This window comes from Lampris incognitus, chromosome 21 (genome assembly GCF_029633865.1).
Source record: "Lampris incognitus isolate fLamInc1 chromosome 21, fLamInc1.hap2, whole genome shotgun sequence".
In the NCBI taxonomy this organism is placed as follows: Eukaryota; Metazoa; Chordata; class Actinopteri; order Lampriformes; family Lampridae; genus Lampris; species Lampris incognitus.
This window is the reverse complement of record NC_079231.1, coordinates 7,389,127-7,406,933: the sequence shown is the minus strand read 5'-3', so window position 1 is coordinate 7,406,933 and position 17,807 is coordinate 7,389,127. Positions and strand designations below refer to the sequence as shown.

The 17,807-nt window shown below is 50.5% G+C and overlaps 1 protein-coding gene across 1 annotated transcript in view; it reads left to right on the top strand.

Moving 5' to 3' along the window:
- LOC130131702 (insulin-like growth factor-binding protein complex acid labile subunit) overlaps nt 1–17,362 on the top strand; it is a 19,578-nt gene extending 2,216 nt beyond the window's left edge. Inside the window, 3 exon segments of the mRNA XM_056301485.1 lie at nt 13,066–13,192; nt 15,447–16,474; nt 16,476–17,362. Of these exon segments, the coding sequence (XP_056157460.1) occupies nt 15,461–16,474; nt 16,476–16,532 (1,071 nt within the window). The 5' untranslated portion in view covers nt 13,066–13,192; nt 15,447–15,460 and the 3' untranslated portion in view covers nt 16,533–17,362.
- Nucleotides 17,363–17,807: the final 445 nt, after the last annotated feature.

Below are 17,807 nucleotides of genomic sequence, written 5' to 3'. Positions count from 1 at the left end.
GTTTACTACAGACACGTGTCCTATCCTAGTCTTCCTGCTGGATGAAGAGTATCAGAAGTGGGTCAGTTTACTACAGACACGTGTCCTATCCTAGTCTTCCTGCAGGATGAAGAGTATCAGAAGTGGGTCAGTTTACTACAGACACGTGTCCTATCCTAGTCTTCCTGCAGGATGAAGAGTATCAGAAGTGGGTCAGTTTACTACAGACACGTGTCCTATCCTAGTCTTCCTGCAGGAGGAAGAGTATCAGAAGTGGGTCAGTTTACTACAGACACGTGTCCTATCCTAGTCTTCCTGCAGGATGAAGAGTATCAGAAGTGGGTCAGTTTACTACAGACACGTGTCCTATCCTAGTCTTCCTGCAGGATGAAGAGTATCAGAAGTGGGTCAGTTTACTACAGACACGTGTCCTATCCTAGTCTTCCTGCAGGATGAAGAGCGAGGCTGTTCCTAAACAGGAAGACGCCACATTTAATTCCTTGTGACATCATCTTCATCACTAGTGTCCTTGAGTAAGACACCAAGCGGCCAGCTCTGCAGCTCACCCTGACCCCTGACCCCTGACCCCTGCCCGGTGCTGTGACAGAGAACAGTTTATTTTTATCATTGTGTCTTTATATGAAGTTGAAGGAGTCCCAGCTGAGAGCAAAGAGCTTTTACTTCCGTCCACCGAGAGAAACATGCCCCTTCTTTTTCTCTTTCATTTTTCTCTCCCTCCTTCTCCCTTCTCTGTCCTCCATCTCTCCTCTCATCCATCACCCCTTGCCCCCCGTCTCTCTCTGTCTCTCTCGCCCCCCCCCCCCCCCTTTCTCGGTCTGACTCAGTTGAAGCTGCGGGGCTGCATCTGCGTCAGAAGCATCAATGTAAATATTTGTATATGAATGAAAGCATCACCTGACCTTTACTCCACCCCCCTGCCCCAAGGCCATTTGCCTCCCACACACTCTGCTGATGTCCACTAACCACACACACACACACACACACACACACACACACACACACACACACACACACACACACACACACACACATGTATACAGACACAGGAGGATTCACAAACACAGACATATGTACGTGCACATCAACAGGCAGATATGAAACCACACACAGAGATGCAGACAAACATTGACATGCAAAGAAACTGTCTCACACACACTCACACATGCACACACACACTCACACACACACACACACTCACACATGCACAGCCAGACACAAATACATACCCAGATGGGCAAGAAGGTAGACCTGCACCCATACAGACATACATGCATGGCGCCACACACACACTCACGTGCAGAGCTACAACCCTTAAGACTTCTGTGCACACAAACACCTTTTTATTCTGGATGTGCACACGTCTGCGTCTCCACGAGCCTTTGCGAGTCATGATTACCCATAAACCCCTGCTGCTCTGTCGCCCACTACAGACCCGCTGACATGGCGGTGTCACGTTAGCGACCAGATTGGATTCTCCCGTCAAGCAATCTCCAACAAACCCCCTCAGAACGGGGACGCCGTCGCTGGCGTGCGTGGCTGGGGTCGGCGGGGCAGAGCCGCGGGGGGTCTTCCTGCCGGCGCGCCCCCAGAGGGCTTCCGTGGTTCTCCAGTAATCCCATCATCACCCACCCCGCCTTCATTCCCGCTCACTAGGAACGCTCCCGGGGCCTCTGCTCTTTACTTACCCACGGAGTTCCAACAGGTCTGGTAGAGTCTCCCTGTGGGGTGGGGGTGGGGGGGGCAAAGTCTCCCTGTGGGGTGGAGGTGGGGGGGGCAAAGTCTCCCTGCGGGGGGGGGGGGGCAGCACCTCGCCCAAATCTGTCAAATAACTGGAAAATTATTTAAAAACCGTTATCGGCAATGATGAGAATGTTCTGCTTTAAACGCCTCAACAACGAAAGGCGGAGTCCACAGGCGTTAACTGTGTGTGTGTGTGTGTGTGTGTGTGTGTGTGTCTGTGTGTGTGTGTGTGTGTGTGTGTGTAGCCATTCCAGCCCTGTATCAGAGGGACTGGGTTTGGGAACTGTCCGGGTTCACATTTAGCTCTGCTGCAGTTTGAGGCTTTCAGATTACAGGCCCGGCCCGGAGACGAGGCCAAACCGCCGACACAACCCGGCTCTGTGCTGGGGCGGATACGGCGTTCGTGTCCTTAAATGACCCGCAAGTGTTGTTAAAACCTCCGAAGTGACCCAGCTGAGTGTCTACAACCGGCTCTGGAGTACGGTGGGTGGGTGGGTGGGGGGGGGGGGTTGGTGCTGTCCGCTGCAGCTTCTCCCTGCAGCTGCAGATGTGCGAAGCCCTGACCCGAGGAAACCTTCAGTTCAGCTTTGCACAGCCCCCCGCGTCTACAGGAGGCCGTTTTTGCCGCCATGCGTGTTGAGCGGCACGACGGTGCGGCGGTTAGCACTGTCACCTGACAGCAAGAAGGCCCCGGGGTTCGAACCCCGGGGTGGTCCAGCCTTGTGGGTCATCCCAGGCCGTCCTCTGTGTGGAGTTTGCGTGTTCTGCCCGTGTCTGCGGTGGGTTTGCTCCGGGTGCTGCGGTCTCCTCCCACCCTCAGAAAGACGTGCATGGTAGGGTCGATACTCCCACCTGTGGCCCCGACCGGGGCGGGGCGAGACCACCCGGAGGTGGTCCCCGGGGGCTGCACGGCGGCTGCTCCTAGCTACACAGCTAGGGTGGGTTAGATGTAATGAAAGAATTTAGCTTTGGGGAGCAATAGAGTATATCAAAATGTTATATATATATATATATGTGTGTGTGTTTGTGTGTGTGTGTGTATATATATGTGTGTGTGTGTATATATATGTGTGTATATATATATGTGTATGTATGTATATATGTATGTATATGTATATATATGTATATATGTGTGTGTGTATGTGTGTGTGTATATATATATATATATATATATATGTGTGTGTGTGTGTGTATGTGTATATATATATATATATATATATATATATATATATACACACACACATATATATATACATATGTATATATATATATATAGTTATGATATTATTTCCCTCAGCCATGGGTGTTTCAGGCATCCGGGTAGCGTAGCAGTCTATCTCGTTCCCTACCAACACGGGGATCGCTGGTTCGAATTCCGTGTTACCTCCGGCTTGGTCGGGCGTCCCAGCAGACACAACTGGCCGTGTCTGGCCGGGTATACACAGGGTGTCCGGATGTGGTTGATTGGGGCGCCTGTTCAGAGGGGGAGGGGTAACTGGGGGGGAATAGCGGGATCCACCCTACGTCCCCCCTGGTGAAACTCCTCGCTGTCAGGTGAAAAGAAGCGGCTGGCGACTCCACATGTATGGGAGGAGGCGTGTGGTAGTCTGCAGCCCTCCCCGGATCAGCAGAGGGGGGCGGGGCAGGGACCGGGACGGCTCGGAAGAGTGGGGGTGATTGGCCAAGTGCAATTGAGGAGAAAAGGGGGGGGGGATATGGGTGTTTCGATTTTTGCCCGACTTTAAAACTCACCAACAGGTCTTGTGAGGTCTTAAGTGCGTTTCCACAAGCGGTCATATAGATTGATGGCGGATCAGCTGGCCTGCCGTCCTCAGGCGCCGCGGCGACAAGAGCGTCAATCCATCACCGGCCGCGGAAACGAGACCGCAGTCGTTTCAGAGTCCCATCTGTGGAGCGTCAGGCAGCGTGTGTCTCCCGGGGCAACGCGGAGTCAGCAGCAATCTGCTCCAGCACCGTCTCCTCCTTGTTGCTCCGACCTCCCGACCTTTCGGAGGCTTCTCCCAGCAGGATGTGAGAGCTGCCATGTTGGATTGTCGCAGGGGGTGCGAACAAGTCGCCTCCCCGCCCGACGCTGTCGCGTTCATTACCGCAAACCTCCTTCACACACACACACACACACACACACACACACACACACACACCAACAGATACACACATATTCACACTCAGACACACACTCGTTTAGACAGTAACAAAACAGTCACTCGTGCATTCACACAATGACACGGTCGCAAACGTGCACCTGCTGTGACACACACCGGGTTAAATGTTCTTTACTTCACTTTGTTTCCTCTGATACTGCAAGTACGGCGCTGTGGGCCTGTCCGGACCCGGTGAGCCCTGACTGTCCGGACCCGGTGAGCCCTGACTGTCCGGACCCGGTGAGCCCTGACTGTCCGGACCCGGTGAGCCCTGACTGTCCGGACCCGGTGAGCCGCGACTGTCCGGACCCGGTGAGCCCCGACTGTCCGGACCCGGTGAGCCCCGACTGTCCGGACCCGGTGAGCCCCGACTGTCCGGACCCGGTGAGCCGCGACTGTCCGGACACGGTGAGCCCCGACTGTCCGGACACGGTGAGCCCCGACTGTCCGGACCCGGTGAGCCGCGACTGTCCGGACACGGCGAGCCCTGACTGTCCGGACACGGCGAGCCCTGACTGTCCGGACACGGCGAGCCCTGACTGTCCGGACACGGCGAGCCCTGACTGTCCGGACCCGGCGAGCCCTGACTGTCCGGACACGGCGAGCCCTGACTGTCCGGACACGGTGAGCCCTGACTGTCCGGACACGGTGAGCCCTGACTGAGATGTCCGGGATTTTTTTTTTTTTGTAAGTCGTAAGTTTGTGAAATAAATGGAGCGTGACACAAGCAGTGGGAGGACTCGAGCACTGGAGGACTTGAGCAGTGGAGGACTCGAGCAGTGGGAGGACGCGAGCAGTGGAAGGACTCGAGCGGTGGGAGGACTCGAACAGTGGAGGACTCGAGCAGTGGGAGGACGCGAGCACTGGAGGACTCGAGCACTGGAGGACTCGAGCAGTGGAGGACTCGAGCACTGGAGGACTCGAGCAGTGGGAGGACGCGAGCAGTGGAAGGACTCGAGCGGTGGGAGGCCTCGAGCGGTGGGAGGACTCGAGCAGTGGGAGGACGCGAACAGTGGGAGGACTCGAACAGTGGAGGACTCGAGCAGTGGGAGGACTCGAGCAGTGGAGGACTCGAGCAGTAGAGGACTCGAGCAGTGGGGGGACTCGAGCAGTGGGAGGACTCGAGCAGTGGGAGGTCTCTTGAGTGACAGACGGACGAAGCGAAGGAACTTTGTTGGACAGTTTGGTGTGACAGCTGATGTGTGGAGTCTGTCCTCACTTAGTCTTTCTTCGTCTAATGAGCCTCAATTATAGAACAGAACTACCCCGCAGCTGTGTGTGTGTGTGTGTGTGTGTGTGTGTGTGTGTGTGTGTGTGTGTGTGTGTGTGTGTGTGTGTGTGAACTGTAATTCCAAATTGTGCGAAGTGTTCTTCCTCGTCATGGTGATGATGGTGAAGATCATGTCATGATGATGATGATGATGATGATGGTGTGTGTGTATGTGTGTTTGTGTGTATTTACCACATTACAAGGAACAGCCCTGTGACTACATTTGCCTGTGGCCATCAGCCAGTGTGTGTGTGTGTGTGTGTGTGTGTGTGTGTGTGTGTGTGCGTGCATTCACCCAGGTTACATTCTTAGTTTTCAGTCGTTTTTCTGCTCCGGTCTTAAATTGTGGTTTGTCTGATGTTGTTAGTGCATGATTTTTTGTTTGATTCATAGATTTTGGGCTTTGTTGTGCAATGTAATTATCACATATCAGAAATATCTTATCTACTCATCCATTCGTCCAGCTACAGTGGATATAGAAAGTATACACACCCCTGTTAAAATGGCGGTTCTTTTTGTGATGCAAAAAACTGAAACTAACATATATCGTGTCAAAGCTTTTAATCTGTAAAAATGAAGTGAAAAACAAACATTTTAGAGGAAAAAAGAAAAGCAAAACTTACAATAACCTGGTTGCGTAAGTGTGGACACCCTTTTACATCTGGGCATGTGGCTGTGTTCGTAACTAACCAATCACATTCAGACTCAAGTTAAATAGTAGTTAGTATACACCCGCCGTCAATTAAAATGACAGTGATGAACCCCAAGTAACGTTCAGCTGTTCCTGCAGGATCTTCCTCCAACTGCAAAAGCCGTGGTCCACAAAGAGCTCACAAAGCATGAACGGGACCTCGTCGTTGAAAGGTATCGATCAGGAGGAGACTTTCCAAGGCATCCGACATACCATGGGACACAGTGAAGACAATCAGCAACAAGTGGAGAAAATATGGCACAACAGTGACACTGCCAAGGACAGGACGTCCCTCCAAAACTGATGAGAAGACGATGAGAAAACTGGTCAGGGAGGTTGCCAAGAGGCCTACGGCAACATTAAAGGAGCTGCAGGAACTTCTGCCAAGTACTGGTTGCTCCCTACATGTGACAACAACCTCCTGTATTCTTCATATATCTGGGCTATGGGGTAGGGTGGCAAGACGGTAGACTTTTCACATGAGAAAAACAGCCAAACCCGGTTAAATGTTGCAAATGGATGCTTCCAGTCTCCCAAAACCATGTGGAAAAGTGTGTTATGGTCTGATGAGACCACGGTTGAACTTTCTGACCAAATTCCAAAAGGTACGTTTGGCACAAAAACAACACAGCACATCACCAGAAGAACACCAGACCCACGGTGAAGCACAGTGGTGGCAGCATCAGGCCTTGGGGCTGCTTTCCTTCAGCCGGAGTCGAGGCTTTAGTCAAGGTGGAGGGAATCGCAAATAGCTCCAAATACCAGTCGACGTTGGTGCAAAACCCTTCAGGGCTCTGCTAGAAAGCTGAAGGTGAAGAGGACTAGGACCTTTCAGCACAACAACAACCCAGAGCATACGTCCAGATCAACAAAGGAATGGCTTCACCATCAGCGTTTTGGGATGGTCCGGCCAGGGCCCAGACCTGAACCCAATCTGTGGGGTGACCTGTAGAGGGCTGTGCACAGGAGATGATGCCCCCCCCCCCCCCAATTTGATGGACCTAAAACGTTTTTTTTACAAGAGAGAGCGGGAAAGTATTGCCAAGTCCAGATGTGCCAAGCTTGGCGGGCAGCATTCTCCAGGCACTCTGGGCGGTGCGTAATAAGCGGCTCCACGCCTCGTCCACACATACACGGGTATTTTTGAAAACGGGGGTTTCCCTCCTTAGTTCCTAAATAAGATCCCGTCCACGCAAGCGCCATTAAAAGAAAAAAAAAACCCGTCCAAATGAAAACGCAAAAACACAATGAACTCAACACGACGAATGCGCTGTCAAGTGCATGCCAACCAACAGGTGGCGATATAACCCAAACCCGAAACCCGCGTTGGCCACTCAGGAGCCTGAAAACACAAGCCAAAAACTCTCCTGTCTACGCGTCAACACGCAAGACGGAGTTTCTGAAAGTCGTCGTCCGGGAACGTTTCGCAAAAGGTCCCTTTAAGCTGCGCTTTCAGAAACACCCGTTTACGTGTGGCCTAGGCAACAGGACAGAGCAACTTTCTTCTTCGTCTTCTTCTTCTGCTGCTGCTGCTTCTTCTTCTCTCGGTTTACTGGCGGATCGTAAACCACTTCAAGTGGCATACCGCCACCTACTGTACCAGAGTGTAACATCATGTCAGTTTACCCTATTCAATCCTACCCGTCAACCTTGTGGTCGCTTAAAACAGTTTTTGTTTTGTTTTTTGTTTTTTTATTCCCACTCGTCAGCACGTGACTCTGTTTTCCGTTCCGCAAACGTGTCCCCCGTAAACAATGACAGGTAGGAACCGAAATTGCTTTGTCCGTACGCAAACGGGACATGAATAAGCAGCTTAAATGTTTCACATGATAGAATATTAGTTTCGTCGATCTTATAAAATAATCAACTTAATTCTGTAAAAGTCCAAAACGATCTTGTGAAATTATTCCCACTGTAAAGCTTAATGGTGACATAGATTAATATGGTAAACTTGGATTGAAATAATCCAAAAATAGGTATACGTCAAGGTTACAGACTTTTACCCAAAAAGACAGTGCTGTAATTAAATCAAAATGTGCTTCAGTAAAGTATTACTGTGCACACTTAAGCAACCAGGTTATTGTAAGTCCCCCCCCCTAAAATATATGATTATTTTTAACTTTATTTTTATAGGGTGCAATTTTAAAAAAAAAAAGTTAAAAACTTCTGACATGATTTATTTTGGTTTCATTTTTTCACATCATAGAAACCTGCCATTTTAACAGGGGTGTGTCGACTTTTTATATCTACTCTATCTGTCTATCTGTCTTATCCAGATGTGGCCATTTTTGATGGTGCCGCAGACAGCAGCCTCGCTTCTGTGCTCTCTTGTACGTTTTCTGTTTTTGTTTATTTGCTTGGTTCGTTAAACTGTGACAGCGGGGATTTCAAATTGCGCAAACGTCCGTTCATGGAAACATGGACTTTTCCAGATCCGCTGCCCTGTGCCTCACTGCAACCCGGCTTGGTGAGCATATTCCGGACAGCTCGCTCCATCTTCCGCACTTCCAACTCCTCCATGCAGACCGTGAAACGGAGCAAACAGGGAGGTGGAATAGGCTTCTATGTAAATGAGGGTTGGTGTACAGATGTCACAGTGTTGAAAAAAATCATGCAGCCCTCTCTTAGAGACCATTTTCATTGACTGTGAAGCATTTTATTCCCCGCAGGAATTTTCCTCGTTTATTCTGGCTGGTGTCTATATGTTCCACCTCAGGCCTGTGTTAGTGAGGCATTACAGCACCTGGCTCACCAGATAATAAACATGGAGTACAAACATCCAGACTCCCTTCTCGTTAACCTTGGGAATCTTATCAGCGCAAACTTCCGCCATGAACTGCCAACATACCGACAGCATGTTAAGTGGCCCACCAGGGACAAAAATACAAAGGATCATTGCAACACAATATTAAAGGACTCCTATCACTCTGTCCCCCGTGCAGCCTTGGGACTCTATGAATACTGTCTGGTTCATCTTCTCCCAACCTACAGGCAGAAACTACAATCTGCAAAGCCTGTGGTTAAAACTATGAGGAGATTGACCAACGAGTCAGAACTGGAGCTCCAGGCCTGCTTTGACCGCACTGGTTGGAATGTGTTTGAGGCTGCATCGCCAGACCTGGACAAACTTACTGACACTGGGACATCTTACATCAGCTTTTATGAGGACGTGTGCGCCCACCAAAACTTCCCGCACCTTCAATGAAAATAAGCCCTTGTTCACAGCAAATCTCAGGCAAGGAAGAGGCCTACAGGATTAGAGATAGGATCCTGTACAGTCAAGCCAGAAACACACTGACAAAGTAGATCAGAATAGCCAGAATGGGCTGGAAAAACAAGGTTTTTAGCTAACGATCCTGCGTCTGTGTGGAGAGGCCTGCAGGACATAAACAACTACAGGAGACCACACACACACGCACACACACACACACGCACACGCACACGCACACACATGCACACACACACACAACACACTGCAGATTTGATTAGCCAACTCTCACATCCCTCACCCTCTCTGGCCACATCACACAGCCAATTGCACCTCCTGCCAGCCCCTCCCCCCTCCCCACTGGTTCCCCACCTGCACTCAGGATCTGGGAAGAGGATGTGAGTCAGCTCTTCCAGAGACAGAAGATCAGGAAGGCACCAGATGGCGTGTCTCCCCCGTACCCGAAGACCTTTGCTGGCCAGCTGGCCCCCATCTTCACACTGATCTTCAACAGATCACTGGAGCTGTGTGAAGTCCCCTCCTACCTCAGCAGCTCCACTATCATCACGGTCCCCAAGAAACCCTGTATCTCAGGATTAAATGATAGATCCAGTGTGATCCGAACGTAGCTTTAGCATTTGTCCTGCCGACGGTCCCTTGAGCAAAAACATGTATTGTGACTTGTGGTTTGGTTTTGTGACTGGCTCCCCTGTTGTTTAAATTGTAATGCAGCTTCTTCTTTAATGATTCTGGACTCGTACTTGTGACTGGGTTGAGGACCAGTTTTGATACAATATTCCCTCCCCACCGTGTCCATGACACGTGATGCGCAACGCTCTGCTATGGATATTATCCAAACATCCGGGTCTTTTCTCCTCTATCATTAAACAATCCTCTATTCTCCATACCTTCTGACCTCCCTGGATTTAGGCAGTTTATCACACAGCACCATTAACCCAAAGGGTAAAGAAAGTGGGGGTGAAACGTTCATAAAGGTTATTTTTTTGGGGGGGGTGTTCTTCTTAATGGAAAGCGTCTTGAATTGAAAACACACAACAAATAAATAAATAAATGTCTAAAAAAAATGTGTACCAAACTTTTGTACCGGAAACTTGCGTTTATAAATGTGGGTGCGTTTCGCCCCCTGCTGGCCGGCATCGAGAGCTGCAGTGTGTAAATCCTGAACGGGCGGGGGTGGGGGCGAGGGGGACGATCTCAAGCATTTCCAGTAACCCGGGAGCTGAACTGTAAGGTGCAGCGATGGAAGGGGACATGACGGGGTGACCTCTCAGGAGCATCACATGTACATTCTGACACGACCACGTGGTCGTTTGGTGACACGCAACACGGATGGCCAGATGTCACGTGACATCCCTCCGGTTTAATTATCAATGAGCCCATCGCTGAGAGACTGGAAGAAAGACATGCAATCAGATAAGCCGGGGGGGGGGGGGCAGAGGTGAAAGGAAAAGAATGGCCAGACATTAGATTAGATTAGACTCACAGCACAGATTACACATCTGACAGTGAAGTGCAGGTTGGCATCTCATCAGAAAGTGCTAAATAACACAGTGACGTCAGGTACTGGGAATACGAATATGGAGCATCAACAGATATGAATTTACAGCGTTGTGACGTGGTGTCTACTTATCCATGCACGTTACAGTATGTAATGAGAGACGTGCTGTATGTGTGCAGTATCTGGATCTGTGCAGTAGTGCAGATGGGGGCGGGGAGCAGTATAAATATAAACAGAGTAGTACTGTGCAGGGAGAGTGCGTTGTAGTGTGCACAGTTTAGTGTGTCCAGTTTGACAGACAACCGATGGGCAGCACGAGAAGATACGCGGATGTCAATATGGTTGAAGGGTGCAGGCCTGCAGGTGCAAGAGCGGAGGCTGCTGCAGCGCCCCCTGGATGGGAGGAGGAGGGTAAACGGTCTGGTTCGGGTGAGAGGTGACTTGACGATGCCTCGCGGCCTCCGCCGTGTGTGTGTGTGTGTGTGTGTGTGTGTGTGTGTGTGTGTGTGTGTGTGTGTGTGTGTGTGTGTGTGTGTGTGTGTGTGTGTAGGTCCTCAGCAGAGGGGATCTGGGCGCCGGTAATGTGCTGGGCAGTTTTCCCCACCCCGTTGCCAGGCCGTCCCGTCGGAGGCAGAGCAGCTGCCGAGACGCAACTGGCGAGGATGCAGCTCGGTGGTGCGGCGGCGAGAGCTCATCACCAGCCTCCGGGCAGACAGGCGAGCTCTCCTCCGACTCCTCCGCAAAAAGAAAACGACTACACCCTTCCACACTTCCCACAATCCCTTCACTCCTCTCTTCCCCCGCCGCACCATCTGCAAACCCCGAGATTTAGAAGTAGAACACATCGATAATCCCGAGTCGTGCGAATTACGCTCTCATCATGATCTTCTTTCTTTTTTCTTTTTTTAAACCTCACCAGGTTAAAACATATCAGGCATGGGAGCTGCGGTCACGTGGGGTCGCACAACGAAACACAAAATGCACACCGTGACGGTGACCTGCTGGAAAACGACCGGAGAGCGAGGCAGGGTTGTCTTTCACGCCAGCCTCCCCGTTGGTCTGACCGCATGCAATGTGGACCGGTTTCCCGTTTCAACCTCAAAACCTCAAACCATCTGGTCTGACTATGGTCTACGAGCCCAACCACACCTACCCATGAACGGCAGGTACGTGGAAGCTGGACTGGCTGGTGACGTGTTCACGGTAAATAAATGGCCTGGCCTGGGAGCGGGCTAACGGGCTAACGGGTGGCTGGCGAAGTTACAGGCGAAGTCTCTTATTGTGACGTGGTCGATTATCTGGGTCACGTCTGGTTACAGAGCCGGGCCGAGGGCCACAACGAAACCCGACCCCGGCCGGCTCCGACAGACACCTGATATCTCGCAGGGACGGCGGCCCTATGAAATTTACAGTAGCCTCCCGCCGCGGCCGTGACTCAGACCTCATCCGGGATGCCGACTCATCGCACAGCGGCAGACGTGGCCTGTCGACGGTGGCCTGCAAGGTTCAAAACAAACCGGGGCGCGCCGTTTTCCAGTTTTCACCACAAAAATTAGCATTGCATTTTGCAACAATTGCATCCCCCCCCCCCCACAGTCAACACCACCTTATCTAGCAACATGTACGTTACTAGATCTACTGTGTAAAGGAGGGATGAAACGAGAAACCCGGGCTGTATTTGCTGCGAGACTGCACAAGACCACGCGGGCCTTTACGCGGGCCGGTCGGAGGCGGGTGTGTATGACGTAGGCTACAAAGGCCTCGCGATGAATCTGCGTGGCGACACCCGCGTAGAACGTAGGCTGCTGTTACTCAGTCTGTGCTGAATGTAGGTTGGGGATTTGCGGGGCATTAGTGTAATCTTCCTCTCGGTGACCAACGGGTTGAGTCATCTATCCGCCGGCTCAGTCCAGCACCCTCCGCGCCGCGTTATTAGAAATCAGCAGTTGACATCTGGCGGGTCACCCTCATCCTGGCGCGTGGGGGTTTTAACTCCCGCCACCGCGGACGCCTCTCGAACCGGAACGAATAAAAGCCTCTCACCCCCCTCACTTGTAGTTTGCTTCCTCGTTCTCGGTCCGCAGGCAGATTTGTGAGCCGAGACACGTTGGGATTCAGACCGTACGGCGTCGCGTCCCTCGTCAATGGGCTCGCTCGACGGCAGCTATGGAGTTGACCATCCAGATGTTTGAACACGTGTCCCGGCCTCGCCCGCATCCTGCGCCACCGCTTCCCTTCCGGGACGACCACTCCGTATCTCCCGCCTTTCTGCAAAGAAATGACGTTTAACTCGTGTCGTTTCTTTAATATTTGGGGGAAAAAACCTGCCCAGATTGCAAATCTAACCAGGCTTTCTCTTCATTCTCAGGCCGGTGGCCCAGTTTGGAGTCAATCTCCTAAAGCCCCTCTTCCCTCCTCCCACATCCCACATGAATAATTGACAAGCTCTCTCTCTCTCTCGCTCTCTCTCTCCAGTAAACAGTAGTGAGACAGGAGGCGCCTGAGAGCGAGGCGAGCATCTCTCCAGGATGTCCACTCTCCACCTGCCGACGCCTGCATGGTAATATTCAGGAAGCAGAGGACCGCCGCTCTTCTGGAACTGGTAAGAGATGACCAGCTGAATCATTGATTGCATTTTGTTTTATCTGTCTTTCTGTCTGCGTCCATCCCCCTGTCTGTCCACCTCTGTCAGACATCACAGGTGTGGCTGTCCTACCAGTCATGCCTCCCTTCGATCTGGTATATGTGTCCGTTGAGTTGGTATTTGCTGTTTTGTGTGTTTATAAATGGGAGGGCTGTTTGGCAGCTAGAAAAATAAAACTTAATTTCACAGCCATGTTTGTGGTCACAGCAGAGACAGACCGGATGCTGGTGAGTTTTGTTTTCCGCCGCTACGCTCGTCATCTTTTCCAGCTGTCACTCAAAAGTCCCGTTCTGTTGTAAGAATACGATTTGGCCGACTCGGTGAACTTCTGAATATAGCCTTATCGCCTTGGTTGTTGGATTTTGCAGAATGGGAAAATGAATAATAAAGTTCATAATGAAGTGAAATGTGAAGGGCTAATTATGAAACTCTGGTAAAGTAGTCATCTTCTGCAGGTCAGGTGTCAGGGCCCGGCTGTCATTCGCAGGCCTGTTCTGTTGGAAGAGCATGAGTTGGCTGGTTCAAAAGGAACTGGTGAACTTTCAGATGTAATAATGAATGAGTGAATACACACACACACACACACACACACACACACACACACACACACACACACACACACACACACACACACACACACACACACTTTGCCCAACAACTAGTTTAATTTAGTACTTAGGTGAAACTTTTGATCAGTACTATAATATATATATATTTCCACAGGATGTTGCAATGAAACCTTCGATGTAGAAAAAAAGAGCTTAATAATTCAGGAGCAAAGATATATTTTATAGCTCAAAGTTATTAAATGGCAGAACAAGCCTGTTTTGTGCTCAGCGCACTCATCAGCTGCCTGTGTCTATGTCTGCACCTATGATAGATAGATAGATAGATAGATAGATAGATAGATAGATAGATAGATAGATAGATAGATAGATAGATACTTCCTCCTTTGGCCAGCTTGTTATTCCAGCTGGGTATCTGATGACTGGTGGGTCATATGTGTTGATGGCTTGGATCTTATTCTTCCTAATGAGCTGCCTCCTCGGGACCTGCCTCACTCTCTGGAGGTTTTTGGCTATAGCTGACCTCCTTGCTGCCTCCTAATGGTTTCTATTTGCCGGTGGAATACCCAGGTACTTGTAACTGCCCTGTATGTCTGCTATCCTGCCACCTGGTGAGTCAACCCCTTAAGTGCTCACCATCTTTCCTCTTTTTGCCACCATTCGACCGCACTTGCCCCGCCCGAATGACATCCCGATGTTGTTGCTGTAGATCCTGGTGAGGTGGCTCAGCGAGTCAACTTCTCGCTCATTCCTGCCATACAGCTTGATGCCACCTATGTAAAGGAGGTGGCTGATGGTAACTCCCCTTCTGAACTTGTATCCAAAGCCACTCTTTGTGATGAGGGGGTTCAGGTCTATGCAAAACAGCAGTGGGGACAGTGCATCACCTTGGTATATGCCACATTTGATGGCTACCTGTGTGACTGACTTTGAGTTGGCCTCTAGGGTTGTTTTCCACTGCCGTATTGAGTTCTTGATGAAGGCTATTAGTGTCCTATCGGCCTTGAATAGTTCCAAACTCTCCAGTAACCATGTGTGGGGTATTGAATTGTAGGCTTTCCTGTAGTCAATCCAGGCTGTACTCAGGTTGGTCTGTCTGGTCTTGGGTGACTACTCTAGCTACTGGTTAATAGAGCAGTCACCCAAGACACTAAGACCAGACAGACCAACCTGGTCTTACAGTATATATAGCGTAACACTTAAAACAAGAGTTACAAAACACTTAACAAAAACATAATTGAGAAGAATAAAATAGAATTGAAATAGAATAAAATTTGAAAAATGAAATAAGATAAAACAGAGGGGCACCCCAGTAGCTCACCCGGTAAAGTGTGTACCACATATTAAGACTGAGTCCCTATCGCAGCGGCCTGAGTTCAGGTCCAGCCCGGGCCCTTTGCTAAATGTCATCTCCTGTCTTTCCTGTCTCTCTCTACTATCGTTATCAAATAAAGCAGAAATAACCAAAAACATAATAAAATTAAATAGAATAGTAAAATAGAAACAACTGTACACAGCAGAACAAACATTTCTTGCCTTGGTTGATAGATTTTGCAGCACAGCAGAACAAATAAAGTTCATAAAGAAGTGAAATATAAAGAATAGAAAGTGCTAATCAAAAAAAATCTCATCTCTTGTACTTCCAGGGTGCTGCAGAGACATGAAGGAGCTCCTGTTTCTCCTCCTGCTCCTCCTGGCAATGGAGGCATCCCACGGTGGCTGGTGTGACCTGGGCTGCGACTGTCAAGGGGACCTGAAATTCACCATCTGCTCCCGGGCTCTCTTCACCCGCCTACCCACCAGCGTCCCTCCCATCACAGAGCTGCTGGACCTGTCATATAACCAGATAACCATCATCCCGGAGCACTCCTTCAATAGGGTCCGTAAGCTACGAGTGCTGCTGCTGCACAACAACAACATCAGCGTGGTGGAGGACGGCGCCTTCTCACCACTGGAGTTCCTCCAGAGACTGGACCTGAGCTGGAACCGCATCACGATACTGCAGGAAGGCTTCTCCCTGGGCCTGGGCCTCCTGCGGGAACTGCAGGTGGCCCACAACCACTTGAACACCCTGGACAGCCGCAGCTTCTTCCACCTGGATGGGCTCCAGAGGCTGAACCTCACAGGCAACGACATCCACGCCATCCACATCAGATCCTTTGTTTCGATGAGCACGCTGAGGCAACTCCACCTGGCTGAAAATCGGCTGACATCGCTGAACAATGGGATCTTCTCCATGCTGCGCTCGCTGGAGGTCCTAAACCTGGAGGGGAATCAGATCAGCCACACAGAGTCTGGCGTCTTCAAGCCTCTCACCAGCCTGGCACTGCTGAGTCTAGCCCACAACCAGCTGAGCACCGTCTACTTCAAGACCTTCCTGAGCATCCACACATACAGCACCCACATCCTGCTGGAGGGGAATCCGTGGCACTGCGACTGCGACCTGCAGAGAGTCTTCCACAAACTCCGGAGCATCCAGCGGCTCTTCCTGGATGACTACTACAACCTGAGCTGCAAGACGCCACCCGTCCTGGAGAACTACCGGCTGATGGATGTAGACACGGAGCTTTGCCTCGCTGAGACAGTCACCGTGCTGGTCATCACATTCACTGTGGTGATCACTGTGCTGGCTGCCATGGTAATGGCAGAGAGGACGCGGAAGAAGAAAAAGAGGGGAAAGCACTGGACGCAGCAGGGAGACGTGTCGGATGAGTCAGACCACAACTGACTGACTGGCTGTGGCTGCATTCAGACCGAATCAGGCGCTGCGTGGAAAATGCCAGTCCTCCCATTCAGTTGGACGAGGGTAGTGCGTTTGGGCTGCAGCAGTGCGTACCGCAGGGGTTCGGCAACAAAAACGTAGCAGAAGTAGAACCAGAATCAAGTGTTGCCAGAACGCGACCCGACGCCCCCCTGCGGTGGCCAATCACATAAGCCGATGATCAGACTGAAGACGCCAATGGGAAGGAAAGCCTCGTTTTTCCAATCCAGAAGGTGGCGGTAATGCGCCTTAAACCTGTTTGCCACCCGCCATTAAACAACAGAAGAAGAAGACGAAGAAGAGACGAACCAGGTAGCGTTCCGCTGTTTACCGAGCAGCTGTGAAGTTGGGAGAGAGACTGATGGCCGCCGTGATCGCATTTCCAGGGGCTGTACAACCCCGCCATGAGCGAGCACAAAGACGTTAGTCGCTTGGCGTTGTATCGCTCTTCAAGTTGGGGTTATTTTCTAGGCGCTGTACCGCCACCTTCTGGCTTGGGGGTGTTAAAGTTCACAACACGACGTCGCACAAACGGGCCACGCGTTGACACGCCCACACCTCCGCTGGGAAGGTGCTGGGTTGCCAGATTCGTTGTGAATGCAGCCTAACGTCCTCTCTCTTGCTCTGTCTCAGTTCAGTTCACCTTTTACTGGCATCAAGTGCAACGCAACGCGATGCCACAGTAAAGTCCATGTAACACTTTGCAGTTCAATATTCTTATGTCAATCACTGGCTCCTCAAATAAAAATGCAGAAACGCAATTTTGGACTTTTTTTATTCGATTTTATTTTTATTTTAAAGTTTGGGAAATGGAAAATTCTGACACCGGCATCTAAGTTCATTTCTTTTTCACAAGAAATCTTGGGCTAAACCGTTTTTCAAGGGGGGAACCAGATGAGCCAGGAAGCTAAACTTCATTGCTTGTGGTTTGTGTGTCAGCTGGTACTGCCTACATATGTTTTCATGTGTTTTCATCACAGATGTGGGGTTTTTTCCCCCCAATCTATTCCAGACAAACTAAATTGGTTTTCTCCATGGAAATTATCAAAAAGATAAACAATAGCAATTAATAAATGCAACCCTTCACAGGCTCTCTTTCTTTGATTACATGTGAGCAAATGCACAAACATGCATCGATGCACTTGCCCAGTCTCTGACTTGTGGTTTGTTTCTGCATTACGGGGCCCCCTGCACTGTCTTCTTTGTCGTTTGGGCAGGTTGGTCACTCCCAGTCCCAGCGCCACTT